The sequence below is a fragment of the Tamandua tetradactyla genome, chromosome 14, assembly GCF_023851605.1.
Source record: "Tamandua tetradactyla isolate mTamTet1 chromosome 14, mTamTet1.pri, whole genome shotgun sequence".
NCBI classification, from domain to species: domain Eukaryota; kingdom Metazoa; phylum Chordata; class Mammalia; order Pilosa; family Myrmecophagidae; genus Tamandua; species Tamandua tetradactyla.
Window position 1 is genome coordinate 92,304,503 of NC_135340.1, and position 22,475 is coordinate 92,326,977.

The 22,475-nt window shown below is 42.3% G+C and overlaps 1 protein-coding gene and 1 non-coding gene across 2 annotated transcripts in view; both read right to left on the reverse strand.

Annotated features, from left to right (window-relative positions):
* Positions 1 to 22,475, reverse strand: part of ABHD17C (abhydrolase domain containing 17C, depalmitoylase) — a 63,126-nt gene that overhangs the window by 1,549 nt on the left and 39,102 nt on the right. The window contains exon 2 of the mRNA XM_077128515.1: positions 5,677 to 5,856. Within this exon, the coding sequence (XP_076984630.1) occupies positions 5,677 to 5,856 (180 nt within the window). The remainder of the gene's footprint in view (positions 1 to 5,676; positions 5,857 to 22,475) is intronic.
* Positions 5,309 to 5,415, reverse strand: LOC143656626 (U6 spliceosomal RNA). Its single transcript, XR_013162541.1, has one exon. It is a non-coding gene; the product is annotated as a U6 spliceosomal RNA (small nuclear RNA).

Genomic DNA, 22,475 nt, shown 5'->3' on the forward strand with positions numbered 1-22,475 from the left:
TTAGTTACGCACATGGATAATATACATCCTCGTTAATGATCAGTAAATCAAACTCCACATGCAAGGATGGCCACGTCGTGGTTTTCTTCCATTTTCGTAGGTATTTTTTTTAAATAAACCTTTACTTTTGGAATAACTAGATTTATGGAAAAGTTGCAAAGATAGTGGAGAGTTCCCACAAAACCCTAAACTCTTTCCCCATAAGGTTGACGTCTTCTATTACAGTGGTACATTTCTCAAAACTAAGAAACTGGCATATTGGTATACTACCAATAACTTAACTCCAGGCTTTATTCGGGTTTCACCAGTATTTCCACTAATATCCTTTTTCCATTCTAGGATCCAATAGTGCATTTAGCCATCGTGCTTTTGTCAAAGCTATTTTATTAAAAACAGAATTCCTAAAAACCATCCATCTAACCAACAAGAGGAACTAATATCTTTTATTTATTCGTATTTACGACATAGGGCTTTATTAAAAAAAAACAAACAGCCCGGAACTTATATATCTGGACAAATGACTCCTTTTGAAGTGGGACACTTAATCCACTGCAGCTTAGTTTTTCAGAACACTCAAGAGTCAATTAACATACTCACAAACACCCATTTCATAAAAGCAAAAGCCTCATTTTTAATCAAAACATGTACTACTTAGGCTCAAAAATTTAACTTAATCCCTAGATATGACTTCTGACTGTTTACAAAACTCACAACTACCCTCAGAGGATAAACAGGATATTCAAAAGAATGTGCTGCAGGCTCTGAAAGCAAAAAAAAAAAAAATATTGCAGAGAGGAAAGCAAGCCCCCCAAAGCATATTGGCTGGTGCCCAGGTGGCTTCTCTGACGGGGCAAGTCAGGAAACACAGGAGTAGGTCAAGAGAAGTGACCCTCTCTCCAGCATGTCCTCCTGCCAAAGTCCCTCTCAGAGTTCACCTTTCTTTCCACATTTGATGCTTGTCAAAGTTTACAAAAGGATAACGGTTGGTACTATCTGTGGGACTCTTTTTGTTAAAAGTACTAGCTAAGGGCGGTGCGGCCCCTTGGAGGGCAGTGTGGTGGTCCCCCAGGAGGTTGAGGTGGGGTTGCCATGTGATCCTGAGACCCGGCTGCTAGGTGTCCACCTGGAGGAACTGGGTGTGGGGACAGGAAGGGACATTTGCACAGGTGTCTATGCTGGCAGTGCTCCTGATTCACAGTGGATGGAGGCGGCCTAAGGGCACAACAACTGAGGAATGGAAGAAGGAAACTGGTGTATAAGTATAATGGACTACTAAGCAGCTGCAAGAAGAAGTGAAGTTGTGAGGCATGCAACTAGGGGAATGAACCTTAAGACATCATGTTGAATTAAATGGCAGAAGCAAAAAAAGACAAATATTATCACGCCGCCCTCGTACGGACTGAATATAATATATAAATTCAGAGAACTGCAGTTGAGAGCATGGGTTATCAGGTTGGGGCCTATTGTAAAGGGTCCTAGATTGTAAACTCTTACAGCAGTCACATATATTCAGAATTCGTAACTGTTATTTCTAAATTCTGAGATACTGAGTTATTTGTGTATAACTTGGTCATCCCGGAGAACCTCTTTTTCGTTGCTCAGATATGGCCTCTCTCTTTAATACCCTGAAATTTTGGGTATTTATGTGATACCTGAGGCTCAGAGTTAGAGCACTGAAGAAATGAAAGTCAGCATTACCCCATACAGGAACTGTTAAATAGTTGAAAAAGTGATTGGACTTCAGCTAGAGATCTGTAGGGCCTGATCTGGATAGGACTAAGGAAAATCAGAATACTGGGTAAAGGATGATACAGTTTGTATTTTAAAACTTCAACTTCTATGTAAGAGTAAAGGGAAAGATGTTTACTTGGTGCAAAATTTATATTTTGAGTAGTACATTATTGAATTTAACTTGTATGGTCAGTTTATTTGAACACCATAATTACATGGAATCTTGAATAAGGCGTGAAATCTTGTTGGTTTGTACAGGTTAGTGCAATGTCCTGATACATCTCAGAGTAATTTGGGCAGAAAATAAAAAAGTATTTGCAGTGTCCCCTTGGAGGTCTGGGGAGAAAGAAGGAAATATTAAACTTCCCCACCTAGGGAATTTCTGATATTCTCACAAGCAGTGGGGACAACCAGTTCAGTAGTCTTGCCCCTATGAAACTTATTCTTGTAAGGGATAGGCTAAGCCTACTGATAATTATGTCTAAGAATCACCCCAGAGAACCTCTTTTGTTGCTCACATGTGGCCTCTCTCTCTAAGTCAACTCGACAGATGAACTCACTGCTCTGCCCCTCTCTATGTGGGACATGACTCCCAGGGGTGTAAATCTCCCCAGAAGCGTGGGACAGGACTCCCAGGATGAGCCAGGACCCAGCATCAAGAGATTGAGAAAGTCTTCTTAACCAAAAGGTGGAAGAGAGAAATGAAAAAAAGAGTTTCAGTGGCTGAGAGATTTCTAACGGAGTCAAGAGGTTATTCTGAAGGTTATTCTTATGCATTATATAGATATCCCATTTTAGCTTATGGTATATTGGAGTAGCTGGAGGGAAGTACATAAGACTGTTAAACTATGTTCTGTAGCCTTGATTCTTAAAGACAATTGTATGACTACAGAGCTTTCACAATGTGACTGTGTGATTGTGAAAACCTTGTGTCTGATGCTCCTTTTATCCAGGGTATGTACAGATGAGTAAAACAACAAGGATAAAAAATAAAGAAATAATGTGGGTAGAGGGTGGGATATAGGATAAAAAGTTGTGTAGACCAAAATGCCAGTGGACAATGAGAGGGAGGGGTAAGGGGTATGGGATGTATGAGTTTTTTCTCTTTTCCTTTTATTTTTTTATCTGGAGTGATGCAAATGTTCTAAAAATGGCTATGGTGATGAATACACAACTATATGATGAGACACATAATTGTTTGTGTGTGTGAAGATTTCCCAATGAAAATATATTTAAAAAAAATACTACCTAAAGTGTGTTAAACATTCATCATAGTCAGGTGCTTTGCAAGAGGCGCCTCACACACACAATCCCATTTAATCCTAAATGAAGCACCTCAAGGGAGGGACTGTCTGCTCCGTTTTACCAATGAGGAAATTCAAGTTCAGAGAGATTTTTAAATAACTGAAACGAGGTCATGGGGATACTAAAGGTCTCTGACATCAATTACACATTCCAAAGATTGACAAACAAATGTCATATCGGCTTCATAAGAACTTGTGAAGCAAGAGAACGCTTCCAGACATCCCAGGAAGACTGTAAAAGCCACGTCATTTGCAGATTAGGAATCCTGTTTGGAAACCTACTTTTCTCCCCATATTTAGCTTTAAAGTATCTTCCTCTCCAAAGAATTAAGAGAGCTCAATTCAATTAAAAAGATCTTTACTGCATGGTGTAATGAACCAGGGACTGTACTGTGTGCTGCAAAATTTAAGAGAATCTCTACTGCCTGCCTGTAGTGTGAATCTGAAGTTACATCCCATCATCTGATTCTAACTGAAAAAGAGGTAAAAGACAATAAACTATAAACCAAGTAATGATCAGGACTCCCTTTCTGTACTTTTTAATATTAAAGGGAAATGTGAAAGTTTCTTCCTTTTAAGGGTTGAACACATACAAGGACAATTCTGTCACTTGGAAGCAAGGGAGACTGTCAAAAATATGGTTCCCCAGCCCAATTAATAATGAAAGTTAATTCTATCATGAACAGTTTAAAATGTTATATTAATAATTTATGGTGTTAAATATGAGGAATGGCATTTCTTTTCTTTTTTTGCTGTCTACACTCACCAACCTTAACTGAACAAATCACTCAATGTCTCTTAAGTCTCACCTGAAAAATGAGTATAATAATTGGGACAATTTCATAAGGCTGTGGTAAGGATTAATTGGGAAAAACACGCATGAAACGTTTAGCCCAATACCCGGTGTACCAGACAATCTCAGCAAAGATTACCTGCTAATTATTGTTAATTAACAAGCTGCAATCACTTGTCAGAGCTGTATTTTAAGTCATATGATAGTTTAAGAGTCAGGAAAAAACACCTATTCATTTTGTTGCCAGGGTAATTCCTGGCAGTTCTTTCCGCAGACATGCTAAGAATCTGTATTTCAACAAACTGGCCTCTCATTACCAATTCAGCACGAATAACACTGCATTTAGGGGCACATTAGCCCTATTTAGCATTCCAAGCCACAGCCCTAGAAATCTGCAGCTCAACTTTTCCCAGGAAGCTGCACGTCCCGAAGCTGTACAGGCCACCTAGGATGGAGCTCGAGGTGTCCACACCAGATTTCCTCCTGTGAGGTGAGACAGTCTGAGTGACAGATGTTTATGCAACCAAACGATGTCCTTTCCCCCCTTATTCCCCGCAGCAGGTCAGAGCAGAACAGCGGGAATTAATGGGCAGTCAAAATCCCAGAAAATGTAGGCTACTTCTGCCAAGGCTCTCCTTATAAAACAGCAAGATGAGGCAGCCTGTCCTGTCATAATAACCTCAGGCCACTTTCTCAGTGTACTTTGGGGAAACTTTAGGTGGAGATACTTTTTCATAAAAACACTCTTCTCAACTTAGATACAAAAAAAAAAGGAGAAATTTCCAGAGTTATCTGAAGAAACCGATGTGCTTGGTACTTGTGCATTGCCAGTAAAGTTACCCATCTCTTTTCCTTCCTATTTGTGGGAACTGGAGAATGGCAGGGTTTCGGCTGGCAGTGGTCCTGCATCGCGGGGACAGGCAGGACAGGGCTGTGGCTGGCAGCGGGCTCTCGTTCCCCCCCACCCCACCCGTGGGTGCAGCCCCCTCTGCAGGGGAGCAATGCTGGGGAAAGAGGGAGCGTGGGATGAACCGAGCGCCCCGCAGGGGGTCTGGGATGGGCGGGACGGTATGTTCACTTACGTTCCCGTGGCCAGTCCCCAAAGACAGACACCTGGCTTGCAAGTCACTTGATCTTTTGTTCTAATTACAGAGATGAATGGATATGGCACGTCTCCTCTTACCTGCATTCTCTGATGGAAAACATCAGAAAGATGTCAAAATTGTAAATGTTTGTAGTTTTCATTTGAGTGGACAGACCACTGCTAATTGCCTTATTACATATTTTGTACTGACTGCTCCATGGTTCAGCAATATCTGTCCATCGGAACGAATGGATGAATTGTGACCCAAGTTCCTTCAGGACCCAGGGATGCTTCTTTTGAGCCTGCACGGGACACTACATGCAGCTGATCCAGTGATTCCTAATCTCAGAACAATTATATTTACACTTTTATATTTCACCTGGTAGATTTAAAAATATATATATGGAATGCTTTACAGATTTGCGTGTCATACTTGTACATGGGCCGGGCTAATTTTCTCCGTATTGTTCCAATTTTAGTATACGTGCTGCCGAAGTGAGCACCACCTGGTAGGTTTTCACAAGAGTCAGGGGACAAAGTCTTTTGCTAGTGTTGTGTTGTGCCAGTGTGTGTCCACATACCCCACGTATGTGCCCACACGTGCCCAGCACGGGGTCCGACAGATGGCCGCGCTGGGTACATGTTCAACATTCCTGGTACGTGGCTAGTGGCAGGTCCGACCCAAACCCAAGTCCCCTGGCTTTGTGAGGAGAGTCCACTGCTGAACCGGCCGCCTTGGCCTGGCCGTACCAATGTGCACCCACCTGGGGAAAGCATCAAAGCAGTAAGTCTTCCTGGTATCGGGAAAGGCCACCCGCAGGCCAGACATCAGAGGGGAGTGGAGAATTACCGCTGCACACTCGTACCGCGAGGCCAGGTCCACTGTGGGGACAGTCCCAATACTCTGGCCGTAGAGGATGATATTCTCAGGACTCACACCGTACCTGGAGAAATCAGACAGCACCTGCAATTAGCTACGGAGGAAGAGGTGGGAAGAGAAACCAAGAAAAACCAGGTATACACGAAAACTCCCTTGTCTACCAATTTAAAACCACATCATCTGATTTGTATACTTTAGCTTAAGATAAACGTGAACTTGACAAAAATAAATGTTCGGGGTGTATTTAAGAAAATTCTCTAGTAACAACATTCTGTATTCCTCAGAATGTTGTAAAAATAATGAACATGGCCTCCTTTGCTGTCAATTAACTACACAAATGCACCACAAATTTCATTTTGGTATCAACGCAGATCCATCTCATTTCCCATTATTCCTTCTTCACTCTTTTCTTTGATAATCATAAATGCCCTTGTAGAAATAAAAATGAAAGCATGTTTACCAAACCATACTATTGTTATTAAAGGCCCTTCAAATGGGGTTCTAATAAAATATGAACGTTGACAATTATCAGAAAAAGCTCTGCTGGAGACACCTGTAATTTGAGGATAACGCTATCCCATGTAGCTGCTGCTTCTCAGGATGGAACTCTTCCAAGTCTTTCAATCCATTCTCGTCGAATTTTTAGTTGGGCAAATAACTATGTGAAATACAGGCCACGTTACCCAGCCTCGGTGTACCCGGAGGACCAAGCTCTGGCCAGTGGGGTGTGAGTCTGAGTGACCGAGTGTCACCTCCAGGTCACAGCTTTAAAGGGTAAGATGTGCCCCCTTCCCCTTCCTACTGCTGGAATGCAGACGCCGTGGTGAGTCACCTCGCCCCACGCAGAAGAAGCCTACACCCTAGATGTGCTGGCAGAACAAAACGGACAGAGCCTGGGAAAATACCTGCCCTACTTACCTCCTCCAGAGGCGGTCCAGAATATATAAAGAGCTCCAGGAAATGAAAAAGAAAAGGACAAAGAGGCAAAAGAAACGATGATGTTATCACAAAGAGGAAACATGAACGCCTAGTAAGCACATAAAAGGATGCTGACCCTCAACCTCTTTAGTCCATAAAGATGCCGACCAAGTGCAGGAGATAGCATTTCAGAGCCAAGAGAATGGCAAAAATTAAGAGGTTACAGACTGTCAAGGACTGGGAAACTGACACTCTGTTACACGGCTGTAGGAGTAAATTAGGACAACCACGTGGGAAATAATTTGGCAATATCTGCTAAAGTGGAAGGTTTATGATCCGATAATCCCATTTTTGGGTATAAAGACCTACTGTTGCTCACAGAGAGGCTGGAATGCTTTCTGGTGACAGCCGTCAGTGAAAAGAGCTGTCGTTCTCTAGCAGAGGGGATGGTAGGATTTCAGCTCAACCTCCTTCCCTCACGTTCCCTGAAACTCACAGGAAAGCGGGAACCCTTGCGAAGGGTTTTGGGGAGAGAGTAGGTATTTCTGACCACAAACCTTGGGAAGGGCTTTACAGAGAGCTGGCGCTGGACGGTGCATGAAATGGGGGCAGGACTTGAACAGGGAGAGACAAAAAGACATTCTACATGAGAAGCACAGTGTCAGCCAGCTTGAGACAGAGCTCAGGGTGCAGTCTGGACGGACTCCAATGGGGAGTTCCTCCTGCTTAAAATAAAAACCAACGAAGAGCGGGGGAATAACAAAATGACACTCTCTCCTCTCCAAACCAGGTGGGAAACACATCACCTCTACTTTAGTTCTAAAGTAAAGTGTCGGGTGGGCCATGGTGGCTCAGTGGCAGAGTTCTCGCCTGCCATGCCAGAGACCCGGGTTCATTTCCCGGTGCCTGTCCATGCAAAAAAAAAAATTAATAAAGTAAAGTGTCTGCGTGGTCCAGCTCCCTGGCCCTGAAGCCATCCTAAAAGCCTCTCCCCATGGAAGGGACAGTGTCCCGGGCTACAGGTCTTGTCTGGGGCTTCGAGGTGGCAAAGGGGGTTTTGATGGTGAGCATGAGGAAGCAAGCAGAGGCAGCAGCATGCCATGCCCAGAGCCCACCTGGCAGAGGCCAGGGACTTGGGATGGCACGACGTGTCACGGAGGACCACGGTTCCGGCTGGGAGTGCCACCGCACAGGAACACACCTGGTGAGAGGGAAAGCTATCCCACGGGTCTTGTGCTGTTTGAAAGGATGTATGTCCCCTAGAAAAGCCATGTTCTAATCAAAATCCCATTTCATAAAGGCAGAATAATCCCTATTCAATACTGTATGTTTGAATCTGTAACCAGATCATCTCCCTGGAGATGTGATTTAATAAGAGTGTTTGTTAAACTGGATTAGGTGATGACATGTCTCCACCCATTTGGGGGGCTCTTGATAAGTTTCTGGAGTCCTATAAAAGAAGAAACATTTTAGAGAATGAAAGAGATTCAGAGAGAGCAGAGCAGAACGACACAGCCATGAGAAGCAGAGTCCACCAGCCAGCGACCTTTGGAGATGAAGGAAAACGCCTCCCAGGGAGCTTCATGAAACTGGAAGCCAGGAGAAGCTAGCAGATGACGCCGTGTTCACCATGTGCCTTTCCAGCTGAGAGAGGAACTGTGACTGTGTTCACCATGTGCCTTCTCACTTGAGAGAGAAACCCTGAACTCCTTTGGCCTTCTTGAACCAAGGTATCTTTCCCTGGATGGCTTAGATTGGACATTTCTATAGACTTGTTTAATTGCGTCATTTTCATGGCCTTAGAACTCTCAACTAGCAACTTATTAAATCCCCCTTTTTAAAAACCATTCCATTTCTGGTATATTGCATTCCAGCAGCTAGCAAACTAGAACAGATCTCCTCGCACTGCAGTGGCCACAAAAGAGCCCCGTGCCGACCGACAGGGAGGTCGCGGCAGCAGGAGTTTTTCACCTAGTGTCCAGGGACCCCTGGGGCGAGCATCACTACAGACCCCCAGGGTCTCCTCCCCAGGGCCACCAGGACACCCCGCACCAATCTCCATGAATTCCACCTTCGATTCCAACACTCGTGTCCTTCAAGGTCAGCACTGTGCAGCTCAAGGTCAATGAAAACTTCACCAGGGAAAGCACAAAAAGCTCCAGCCATGAAGGGGAAAACTGGCAAAGCGTACGACATTAAAGTCAAGAAAAGTCATCAGGAGACGCCATTAAGGAGATGAAAAAGCAAGCCACCAAGCGGGAAAACATAGAGATTCATATAACCAACGAAGGACTCATAGCTAGAATATATATATATTTTAACATGGGCAGGCACCGGGAATCGAACCTGGGTCTCTGGCATGGCCGGCGAGACCTCTGCCACTGAGCCACCATCGCCCCACCCTAGAATACATATATATATATATATTTTTTTTTCTTTTTTACATGGGCAGGCACTGGGAATCAAACCCAGGTCCTCTGGCATGGCAGGCAAGCGTTCTTGCCTGCTGAGACACCATGGCCCGCCCAGAATATATTTTTTAAAAACAACAACTACTACTATGGGCCATAAGAAAAAGATAAAATGACCAAACAGAAAATTGGGCATTTCACAAAATGGGCACTTCATAAAACAAGAAACCCAAATGAGGGCTTATGGCTGCTGCTTCTATTCTGTCATGTCACAAGTGTTCTTTTTACAATTCATTAAGCTGGACACTTACATTTTATGAACTTTTCTATCTGGCTATTATATTTCACAATAAAAACTATTTTTTTTAAAGTTCTCCAAATGCTTCAGATATGGAGTCAGCCCCCATAAAACTGTTATATCTCATGGTAGATTTTGTGCTAAAAATAAATCTCATAAGGAAACATGAAGCCATTAAAAATTATGTCTCATAAAATGTTAATACGGGAAATAGCTTAAAATGTTCAATAAAAAAGCAGCCAACAAAAGCAGGGTCACAATTATGTTCCTCAAAAAATTATATATAGAAAAAGGGCTTGAAAGCTGCATATTAAAATGCTAATAATATCTTCAGATGTAAAGAAAATGAAATTTTCTTTCAAACTTTCATTCCTAATTTCCTTTAATGGTTAGGTAGCAACTCATTTTTAAAAAGCTGCAATATTACTGCTGGTCCTTTTTGTATAGAGCCAGTCTACATTCTACTGACAATCAGAGATCACAGTTCTTAAGACCTTTCGAAACTGTGACGTGCTAGTCACTTGGTCAAATGTTCAGATGGTTAGCATTGCCTAAAAACCTCCTTCCTTGCTTTGTCCTTTCTCTACTACAGCTATCTCAGAAGAAATGAGGAGCCAGGGATGAGGGGATGAAGACGTGGGTATTCTTGGAAGGGATCAAAGGTTTTAATTGGAGCGGGAGGACCTTCATTTCCAAGTTCTCCTTTTGCAGAGAAGCACCTCGGAGCACAGCAAGGCAGGGACGGCCCAGAGCGAAGGTTACAGCTCCAACCTGCAGTTCTTAGCCCATGATTCTTTCCACTATCCCACTGGAATTTTTCTTTCCCACTAGGATGAGCTAAAAAAAAAAAAGGATAACAAATAAATAAATAATAGGGGGTCTAAGGGGTAAAATAAACTGGGTAGATGGAAATTATAGTGATCAATGAGCGGGGAGGGGTAAGGGGTATGGGATGTATGAGTGTTTTTCTTTTCTTTTTTGAATTTTATTTAAATAAAATTAAATTAATTAACATTTTATTAATTTATTAATACAAATAATAATTTATACCAATAATTTTATTAATTTTATAAATAATATTATATTAATACCCTACACAAACATTAACTCAAAGTGGTTCAAAGACCCCAAAATAAGAGCCTGTAACATAAATTATATTTAAAAAATGATCATGGTGATGAACACACAACCAAGTGATGGTATTGTGAGCCACTGATTGTCCACCATGTATGGACTGTATGTGTGTGAAGATTTGTGAATAATAAAAAAAAGAATTATCTGAACAACCTGGGCAATTATCATTATTTTAACGTTAAATACCTTGGTGTCCTACCTAGAAATTCTGATCCAGTGGACATGTGGATTCCTCGAACTAAAAGTTGATTCACAACAAATGAAAAAAAGGTTTGAGAACCTTTAGTTCTCAAATTAATTAAATTAAAAGATGGTGGGGGGAAGACAGTAAACGGAAACAAATTAAGTTTGTATGATGCATAGGGCATTTTAAGGGCACAGCTTTTTTAAAAAAAGACAGTAGGATCAAGTGAAAAGGATTTTTTTAAAAAAGATCAACATTGTTGACAAAGGCCCCCAAATCCACTGTAAAGGGATTTTTAATCAGTAGGCCCAAATCCGTAGGCCCGGGAGGAATGTTTATCAATGGCCAAATGAATGAAAGACGACCCCTACCTTACACCCTATACAAACATTAACTCAAAGTGGATCGAAGACCCAAAAATAAGAGTCAGTACCATAAAACTCCTACAAGAAAATTTAGTGAAACATCTTCAAGACCTAGTAATGGAGGTAGCTTCTTAAACTCTACACCCAAGGCACAAGCAATGAAAGAAAAAATAGATGGATGGGAACTCCTCAAAACCAAATGCTTCTGTGCCTCAAAGGACTTAGTCAGAAAGGCGAAAAGGCAGCCAACTCAGTGGGAGAAAATATTTGGAAACCACATATTGGATAAGGGTTTGATATCTAATATATATGAAGAAATTATACAACTCAACAATAAAAGGACAAACAACCCAGTTATAAAATAGGCAAAAGATATGAATAGACATTTTTCTGAAGAGCAAATACAGATGGCTCAAAAGCACATGAAGAGATACTCATTATCATTAGCTATAAGGGAAATGCAGATCAAGACTACAATGAGATACCACCTCACACCTATAAGAATGGCTGCTATTAAACAAACAGGAAACTACAAATGTTGGAGAGGATGTGGAGAAAATGGGATACTTGTGCACTGGTGGTGGGAATGCATAATGGTGCAGCCCCTGTGGAAGAGTTTGGTAACCACCAAACCCTCAGAAACTAAATATCGAGTTGCTGTACAACCCAGCACTACCTGTTATATACCCAGAAGAACTGAAAGCAGTGACACAAACAGACATTTGCACACAGATGTTCATAGCAGCATTATTCACAGTTGCCAAAAGATGGAAAAAAAAACAAATGCCCATCAACAGACAAGTGGATCAACAAAACGTGGTATATACATACGATGGAATATTATGCAGCAAGACAAAATGATGTCCTGAAGCACATGACAAGATGGATGAGCCTTGAGGACATAATGCTGAGTGAAATTAGACAGACATAAAAGGACAGATACTACATGATTTGGCTAATATTACCCTGGTAAAGGTAAACTCAGACTTATGTGGAATATAGGAGACCTAGAGATACGTGGAAGCTAGAGACAGGTAAAGGGTTACCTAATGAGGCTGAACTTAGATGTACGGAAATGGATAGAAGTGATGGTAGTTCATTAGTGTGTTTATAAGTTATATTGCCATATTGAAGGTGAAAATGATTGAAAGGGGTTATATAGAGCCATGTATCCTACTGATTAAAAAATACAAATAAGTTTTTGTATCAATTTCTCCAAAGGTATAAATTTTGTTAAGAGAGTCAATAACAGGAGTTTACGGGGTGTTCCAGTTTGAAAGTGTTATGGACCCCAGAAAAGGCATGTTTCAATTGGGACCCAATCTTATGGGGTCAGCTGTTTCTTTTAATCCTACTTTAATAGTGTAGGTCAGAATCTTTTGATTAGATTATCTCCACGGTGATGTGGCACACCCAAGTGACTCTACCTATCCCAGATGGGTCTTGATTAGTTTACTGGAATCCTTTCAAAGAGGAAACATTTTGGAGAGAGCCAGCAATGGCAGACCCAACAGAGAGCGCTGACACAGATGCCGACATTTGGAGAATAGTGACACAGTATGTTGAGATGCTTGGAGCCCAGCAGACATCACCATGAGATGTTAAGGAAGCCAGAACCTGGAGAGAGCCACGGGTAGACAAGAGAAGAGAGACAGCCCTGGAGAAGCAGAGTGAGGAGCCCCCACAGGAACAGAGGCTGAAGCAACGGGGTTCAGGAGAAAGAGACCAGCAGACGCCAGCCACGTGACTTCCCAGCTGACAGACGTGTTCCTGACCCATCAACCTTCCTTGAGTTAAGGTATATTTACCTGGATGCCTTAGTTTGGACATTTTTTCTTAGGCTTAGAACTTTAAACTGGTAACTAAATTCCCCTTTTTAAAAGCCATTCCAGTTGTGGCATACAGCATCCCGGCAGCTTTAGCAAACCAAAAACCAAAACAGAGGGAAAACTACTGCTGCATGCTATGGCCTACATGCGACTGGAAGAGAGCACAGCACTGCAGCATACTAGGGGAAAATAACTGGGGGAAAGGATAAGAGTTAAGGGCAGTTTGGGATTTTCTCTTTGTTAAGGATGTGTTGCTTTGTTATTTTTCTCTTTGAAGCAATGAAATGTGTCTAAAATTGAGAGTGATGATGACTGTATAACTGAGTGATGTGAGAGATGGATTGTTTACTCTGGACATCATCCATGATGCCTGACAGGTGGAGATGGCTGAAGAGTGCAATGATGAGACATAAAAGGTGAACGACTGTACATGCACATGATGGGATATTGTGTGGCTACAGAAAGGAACCAAGTTGTCAGGCACGAACAAGTACATGAACCTTGAGGACATTAAGCTGTGCAAAATAAGCCAGAAAAGGATAAATGGTGTCTGGTCTCTTTTAGAGAACACGTAAGACACTGGGGCCTAGATGGTAAGCTCTTATAGCAGTCACATGTATTCCTGAGCTGTAAGTGTTATTTATACATTCCGAGATGCTGTGCTATATGAGTGCAACCTGGTATTTCCCTGGAACTTTGGGCACCAGTGTGACACCCGAGACTCAGAGGTGGACTTCTGCAGCTCTGAGAGTCAGCACTGCTGCAACAACAACTGTTAAAACAAAAAAGCATAAAAGATATCAGCCTTGAAGTGGAGATAATGACACTGATCAGGTTGGGATTAAGCTAAATCAGAACATAGGGCAAAGGATGACAGTGTCTGTATTTTAGAACTTTATCTACTACATGAGACCAAAGGAAGAGAGCTTTATTTTGTATAAAACTTGAATGTTCTGTAGCACACAATCTAACTCAACCTGCCTGGATGGCTCATTTAAACAACCCAGACACAGGGAGCCCAGAATGGGAACGAGGGCTGGCAATTCTGTAGAGCTTAATGTAATACCTGGAGCCATATCAGAGTATGTTCAGCAGATAATTTAAAGGTATTGGCAAAGTCCCTTGAGGGACTGGAGAGAAAATATGGAACTATTAAACTTTCCTACCTGGGAAACCCCTGATACTCTCTCAAACACAAGGGACTCCCAAGTTAATAGGCCAAGCCCCTGATTTTGAAGCTTGCTCTTATGAAAGTTATTTCTGTAGCAGAGAAGGTAAGTCTACCTATAATTATGCCTAAGAGTTACTTCCAGAGAACCTCTTGCTGCTCAGATGTGGTCTCTCTCTAAGTCCAACTCGGCAAGTAAAATTATGACCCTCCCGTCTACATGTGATATGACATCCGGGCATGGTGTGAGTTTCCCTGGCAACATAGGAACGACAATGCTTTCCTGAGCAAAAGGGGAAAAAGAAATGGAACAAAATAAGGTATCAGTGGCTAAAAGAGTCAAGAGACTATTGGGAGGCTACTCTTATGCAAGCTTCAGCTGGATATTGCTAACTGCCACAGTCTGCCAAACCCCAATCGACACCATTCCTGTAACCCTAAAGAACATCCAGGGCCCTATCTGAGATCCTACAGAAGTTGCACACACTAAATTTACTCTTTAGAAACATAAAACCTTCAGATGATTCCTAGGCTAGATAAGTCCTGAAACCCAGAGGTGCCAGCCTCTCCACGAATGTCAACCAGTTCCATCCCCTCTCTCGTTGCCTACACCCCTTTTCAACATGAAAAAAGTTAGAACGTACATAACCCAAATATCCCTAAAGACTGGGAGAAGGATCAAAGAAGAAGGAGTTATAATAGAGAAGTTAGGATTTAACAAACGAACAAGACGAGTGAATCATTATATTGATATTTCTTTACATCTCTGGTGACTTGGAGCAGCTAGAAAGGAAAACCCTAAACTTGTGGCACTGTAACTCATACCAAACGCTGAAATCTGTTCTATAACTATTTGTTAAAATGTACTTTGAAATTTATTGCTTTTTTGCATATAGGTTTTATTTTACAATAATAAAAAAAAAAAGATCAACAGGCCCCAAATCCAAAACCTTCATTCTAAAATAGAACAGAAGTTAAACTGACCAACCTAGAACAAGACAGGAGTTTGTTAACAGCCAAAATACAAACAAACAGGTGAAATACCAGAAATACGCTTGCAGGACTTTCTGCAGTTATAATTAAGCTTTGCCATTTTGGGGTATCACAGCAGCAAAGGGTTAAAAAGGGTTTTCTTCCAGAAAAGATCACCTTTGTGGGCAAGAGGCTGGCAGAAAGGAGGAACAGCAGCCACGACCTACGATGTTTTCTTCCACGTTTCCAGATCCTCAGCACAGTCTTTTAAAAGCAAACTCCCACGCTCCCCAAACATAATCCCACAAGACCCAAACCTGGGGCCCCCAGGCAGCCCCTCTGCAGTCCGCCTGACAGTCCTCACCCGGCCCCCGAGCATTTTTGAGGAAGAAGCACTGCTTTCTCCTACCAATACTAACCTTCCACTTGACCCTGGAGTCCCACTTCTCCCGAGGCTGAGACTCCACCCCCAACCACCTAGAACCTCAATCTGTATTCTCAGTGCTACGCGCACACACCCGAGTCTCCGAACCTCAAAAGGGGCCCGACCCCATCCAGGCCTCTATCCCCCAAGCTTCGACCATCACTCCCCTCCACTCGCCCACCACAGACACAACCCGAGGTTCCCCGAAATTCACGTTCTGCCCCTACAAGTGCATCCTGCAAACTGCTCTCAGACGCATCAAATCCAACAGCATTTTCTCAGGGCTCATCCAGTTCGTCATCTCCTGGGCAGTTTACCCTGACAATGAGCCCTTCCTTCCCAGAAGTCCGGCGGTGCCTCTGCCTCACTCTTGGCTCCTCCAGCCCCCCCACCCCATCTTTGCTGGCCTGGTATCTATCTTCTGGGAGCTTCAGTCTCCCCATCTCCCCATTACCCTCCTACCTACATTTTCTCTCCAGGTGATTCCATTTAGTCCCGTGACACCAACCATGAGCTCTGAGGCTAATTCCCAAATTTTTACCTCCAGTCCTTGCCTTTCTCCAGGGGTACACAGCACCCAAGTGCAGCCCGGCCTGCATGAAGGGAAGGAGGAAGAGATGAAACGGAGCTCACCCTTGCACTGATATCACATTACCTCATTTCATCCTCACACTGATCCTGCAAGGGGTTCATTCTCCTCCCCATTCTGATTGCAGAAGTGAAGTAATTTGTCAAGCAAGCGGCAGGGCATGCATTTAACATGCGGTGACTCAAAAGACCAAGCTGTTGGACATGGATAAATTTCAAACTCAACATGTCTAAAATTAATTCATTAATTTTCCTCAAAATCTCCTCAGGGCTTTGGACCATCCAAAAACTGTATTCCCTTCAGTTACCAATCTAGCAAACAAAAGTCAGGGTGAAGACAAACACAAACTCTGAAAAGGGGTGGGTTGTTAAATGACAAATTCAGTTAAAGATCTAAAGTTGGTTCTGGCAGTTACTTGTTAATTCGATGATCATATAAACCCTGGGTTTGTTTCTGCACCTGAAAAACACCTAATTTTTTTTAATGAAGTAAAAAATTAGTAACTCATAGTTACGCCTAAGAGTTACTTACAGAAAACCTCTTTAGTTGCTCAGATGTCGCCTCACTCTTAAGCCCAACTCTGCAAGTAAAATCACTACCCTCCCCATTATGTGAGACACGACATCCAGGGGTCAAAGTCTCCCTGGCAACAGGGGACATGCCTCCCAGGGATGAGCGTGGCCCTGGCACTGTGAGATCAACAATGCCTTCTTGACCAAAAGGAGAAAAAGAAAAGTAACAAAATAAGTATCAGTGGTTGAGAGTGTTCAAATAGAGTCGAGAGGCTACTCTCACACGTAAGCTTTAGCTCTTTATTGCTAATTACCATGGTTTGCCAAACCCCAAGCAAAACCATTCCTGTTAACCCTAAAGAACACCTAGGGTTCTGAGATTCTACAAAAGTCTCATGTTCTAAGATTACTCTCCAGAAACCTACAACCTCCAGATGGGTTGCTAAGGTGAGATAAGTCCTGAAACCCAGAGGGCCCAGCCTCTCCAAGAACATCAGCTAGTTCCATCCCCCTAATCTATGTTATCAACAGCCCTTTCCAACCTAAAAAAGTTAGGAATGTAGAGCCCAAATATCCCAAAAAATTGGGAGAAGGATCAAAGGAGAAGTTGTTATAACAGAAAAGTTAGGACTTAACAAATGAGTATGAATGTTGAATAATTATGTTGATATTTCTTTTAGTCTCCAGTGTCTTGGAGCAGCTAAACGGAAAAACCTGAAATTATAGAACAGTGATCCATCCCAAATTCTGAAATCTATACTACAACTACTTGTTACAGTACAAGAACTTTGAAAATTATTGCTTTTTGGTATATATTTCACAATAAAAATGTTTTAAAAAAATTGCTCAGCATCACTTTTGGTCTAAGACCTGAATCTCTGTGGGAGAGAAAGATGCATGTACTATGTCTGTGGGTCTCAAGGAGCGTACAGTCTAGAGAGACAAGGCGTGTACCCATAGCATGGATGAAAAGCAGTGCCAAGGCATACACGTGAGATGAGACGGCCAGAACATAGGATTTCATGGCCGATGAGGCAAGAGAGCTCAAACCAGGCCATGGTAAGAGCAAAGCAGGTGCAAGGTCCTGTTTGCTCTCTGTCACCTCCAGGTTTATCTGCATATCTAACTGAAATCTCTTTATGAAATCTATGCTCCTTCCCTAAAGTGTGTAAACAGATACCGTCTGCACACTGGTCTCCAGGGAAAGGTATTCTCATTCAGTAAGACTAACTGCACTAGGCCTTTTATAACAGAGTCTCAAGCTAGCACGTCATCATATTTGGCCACGTAAGTCCTGGGTCTCGGAGCATTTTCTGACACTCTGAAGCCTGACCCGTGGCGTGTGGTGATCCTGAGCAGTTCAGACTTCACAGAAGAATGGGAACTGAGACAGGAGGTTCCGATATTTATGATCAGAATTCTGGGGCTGCCAAAGAACCACTAAGGGCTCCTAGGTGCACGGTATCTTAGATTTTACCACACGCAAAACTGCTCAAGTGCGTCCCTTGACTGCTCCAACTAGCAACCGGTTCTGTCCTATCTTTCTGGTTTCTGTGCACAACTTCACGGCCGATGAGGGGCAGGGGTCCTAGTTCCTGACTACTGACCTGGTTTCAAGGCACTGCCGTGCTCTGCCTCATACTCTCTGCCTGCACTCTGACAGCTCACCTGCTGCCATCTTGGATTCTCCCACGGGAGACTCTGGGAATCCTCCATGACTAATCCATACCCACGTCTAATCTCTCCCAGATTCCGTCAGAGCTGCCTTCCTTCCAGTTCCAACTATATAAGCTGCCATGCGTTTGTCACGCCTACTCTGATCCATTCTGTACATGCCATCAGATACACATCTTCCTCCAAAAGGAGAAAAAAAAAAGAAACTCTTATTATATGCTACTTTCTTATTCAAACCCTTCAGGAAATTACTATCCTTAGGAGAAAAGTCCATGTCAGATTAACCTCTATACTCTGACTCCACCTTATGTCTTAACCTTTTCTTTTCCCTCCAAGTGAACTTTCTGCTTCTGTAGGTTAGACTTCTCACTGCTTCACGAACACCCCCTGCCTGGAAGGTCTTCACTCCTCCCCATGCCTTTCAGCTGTGCCTCCTTCACACTCTTTTCCTAACTAATCCAAGTCTCTATATGATATTTTCTTACCTGAACAGTTTACCCAGGTACTTAGCAAATGAGGGCATGTGATTTTGTGGCATGCCCTCCACTGCCAATGAGATTTTAAGCTCCACATGGGTAAGAAGTGCGGTACATCCCTTTGAGACAGTTTCCAACACCCAAGCTCAGGGATTGGCATGCTGGAGGTGCCTCTGGCTTTGAACTGAATCTGACTCTAGTCAAAGGCAATTTTTAAACAGATTAAAACTAAAAAAATGAATTAGACCATCAAAGATTGCAAGAGCATTTAGTAAGCATGTGAGCACTGATGTTTTCAGGCATTACATAAGATTTACGTAAAACACAGCTAAACCACAGGGAAGCCACGCTCTGAATAATTACTTTCCATAACAGGCAGTGCGGTCCACACAGCAACTCCTTCTGGAAACTGATACATTTTGCACTCAGCCTCTCCAAAAGTCTCCCATCTATGTTAGCCATAAGCTACCCTGGGTCTAGACTGACCATCACAAATTTGGGTCTCAGTTCCCACTCAGCACATGGGACAAGCTCCTGGGAGCCCTGTGTAGCCATGGGGGAGGCTGAGAGTCTGCAGGAGACGGTGCCCCACAGGGTAACTGCTTATCAGGTAAAATCTGCTTGTTTTCCTTTTAATGTAAGGCTTTCTTGCCTTTATAAAAACATGGGCAAGGTTAGCTTCCCTAAGACGCGCTGCATCCTGTTTCAGTCAAAGGACCTGGACTCTGTCCTTTGTCGAGCGCATCCTCGTTTCTCTGCAGAAAAGGCACAACTGGCACAATTCCCATTACTTTGAAGTCAATATTTTAAATATTTCAGAGCTAGAATTCCCAGTGGAAATGTTTTAAGACAGAGGACAAAGATAAACACACAAGGTAACACGACTGTTAATTGAAAGGATGGGGTCTGAGGACACTGAGAAACCCTAATAAACTTTAGAGCAAAGCTTCAGAGTAAAAGGCCTGACTATGCAAGGGAAACAGGTGTGTAAACACAACCTGCCCCAAGAAATCCAAACTGCCACATGGAAGGCTTTTGCCTCCATGCATGCAAATTGTAAATCAATCTTTTATCCTCTGCAGCTAAAGCTTAACAAATGTGTGCTTTATATTTTAATTATGAAGAAAATCAAAAAGCACCAAGTACCCAAATCATGCTTGTTTTTCCTTTTTTAATATACACCTTCAAAGGTGTAGAAAAACTTTCAGTGTTAACACTAATTAAGATTAGTGTGACAGATTAAACATAAACGGATTTCTACCAGCTGTTATTTCCAATGGCAAAAGCAAGACCAACACATTTTAAAGTGTCTCTGCTGCGTTGGCACTGTTCAAGAAAATGAAAAATTTTAAAGGTTAGTGATGTCAGCTATGCATTTGTTCCTTTTTCTTGACCAAGGGAATCTGATTCAAAAGGAAGAAAATTATCATTTCTGTAAGTTTTTAAAACCTGGGTGCAGTTAAAGGTATTCTTTCAACATGGGTTACAAACTAAAACATGTCATTCCTGAAGTAATTATAACCTCTGAAAATGTTAAAAATCTTGCTGCAGTCAAGGTATTCTCTCAACATTGGTTATGAAATAAAATGTACATTCCTAAGTATATACCCCAAAAGACTGAAGGCAGGGGCTCAAGCCTATAATTGTATACCAATGTTCATAGCAGCATTACTCACATGCGCCAAAAAGGTGGAAACAACCTAAGTATCTATCAACAGAGGAATGGAAAAACAAACTGGATTATTACTCACGCTAAGAAGGAATGAAGTTCTGATACATGGTGCAACATGGATTGAACTTGGAAAACATCATGCTAAGTGAAATAGTCCAGGCACACAAGTACAAATACTGCATGGTTCCACTTACATAAAACACCTAGAATTGGCAAATTCATAGAAACAGAAAGCCAGTTGGGGCTAGGGAGAGGAAGAAATAGGAATTATTGCTTAATGGGTACACAGTTTCTATTTCAGGTGATGAAAATGCTTTGGTAATGGGTGGTGGTGATGGCAGCAGCACTGAATATAATTAAGACCACTGAAGTGTACACTTAAAAATGGGTAATATATATGCTGGAGACCCGGGTTCAATTCCCGGTGCCTGCCCATGCAAAAAAAAAAGGGTGATATGGCAACTTTTATGATATGCATATTTTCACAATAAATTTAAAAAGAGTAAACTGGACCAAATACAACATTAAAAGATGTCTTTTCACCTAAAGAGACACTGAATGTGATGGGGGTATACCATGAAGGAAATTCAAACCAGGAAAAACACAAAAACCAAATGTAAATTTAGGGTAAAACGGATATTATGGTTAAGACGTTTTTATCAAAGTACAGCAGAGAAAACGATCAAAATGGGAATGGGTAGCCAGGAAAAGGTTCACACAGAGGTGGGACGGAGAGCCAGTCTTCAAGAAGTGAATTCATCAGGGGGAGAAAAGCCACATCCGAAGAGAAGGGGGAGCATCCCACAGACACAGGTCTGGCTGAAGCAAGGGTTTTATGGTGGCAGAGCGTGGAAAGAAGGTGAGTCAGAATATGGACCCGTTTGGGGAATATGCAAAAACATCCCAAAGAGTTGGAGAACTGTGGCAAGATGTGATGGTAATGTTCACACGTCAGCTTGGCCAGGTTACACGCCCAGTTGTTCCGCCAAGCAAGCACTGGCTTGATTGTTACAATGAGGACGTTTTGTGGACTTAGTAAATCATCAGTAAATTGACTATAGTTGGCTTTAAAGGGAGAAGGGATGATTTCCACAGTCAGAAGAAAGAATTTCCATCTCTGCTTCAACCAGCCAGCTTCTCCCAGGGAATTCATCAAAAACTTTTACTGAGGAGGGTACAAGGGTACTTCAGTGGTAGAATTCACACCTGCCATGCAGAGACCCTGTTCAATTCCCAGACCATGCACCTCCCAAAACAAATAAACCAGCAAAACAAAGAAAGAGAAAACAAACAAAAAAATTCAACAAATGCAATAACAGGATATTCACATGGAAAAAAATGAAATGTGACCCCCTCCATAGAGCATACAAAAAAAAAAAAAAGCTTCACTGAAGTTCCATATGGGATTTGGACTTGACCATTCACATAACCATGTGCGACAATTCTTACAAAAATCTCATACTATTTACAGATATCTCCTGTAGGCCCTGTTTTCCTAAAAAACCCTAACAGCTTTGGTACCAGTAGTAGCTCCTGAGAAACAGAATATTAAGGACGAGCTTTGTGAACTGGTTCTGGGGTTTTTGGAATTCATACTCTAGTCTGATTAGATTCCGAAACACTAATGACTCTATTTCCAACAATCAAGATGGCACCGACGGTCCACGGGGTGAGGTGGCAATGGAGATACACAAAACATCACCACTGGCTATAGCTACTCAAATGCCTATAAGAGTTTTGAAAAGCTCTGGGGGAGTGTTTGACACCTTAACAGAGTTTTGTGGAATTAAAAGGTTTGATGATAATGGGTGGTTGTTCCTAAGTATGTTGGATTCAGTCGTTAAAAAAAAGAAATTAGCTAAGCCTTCAAATTCTCAATTTAAACGTTGCATGAAGGACGTGAAAATTTCTGTGTGTGCCTTGAAAGAAAATCTTATTTTCTGCAGCCTCAGACTTGAGATTTCTGAAAACTAGACCCAGAATGTGTCTTTGTCTGGCAAACCGTACAATGCAACATGCCAGAGATGGACTGGCTGTCAATAAAAGGGGATTTATTT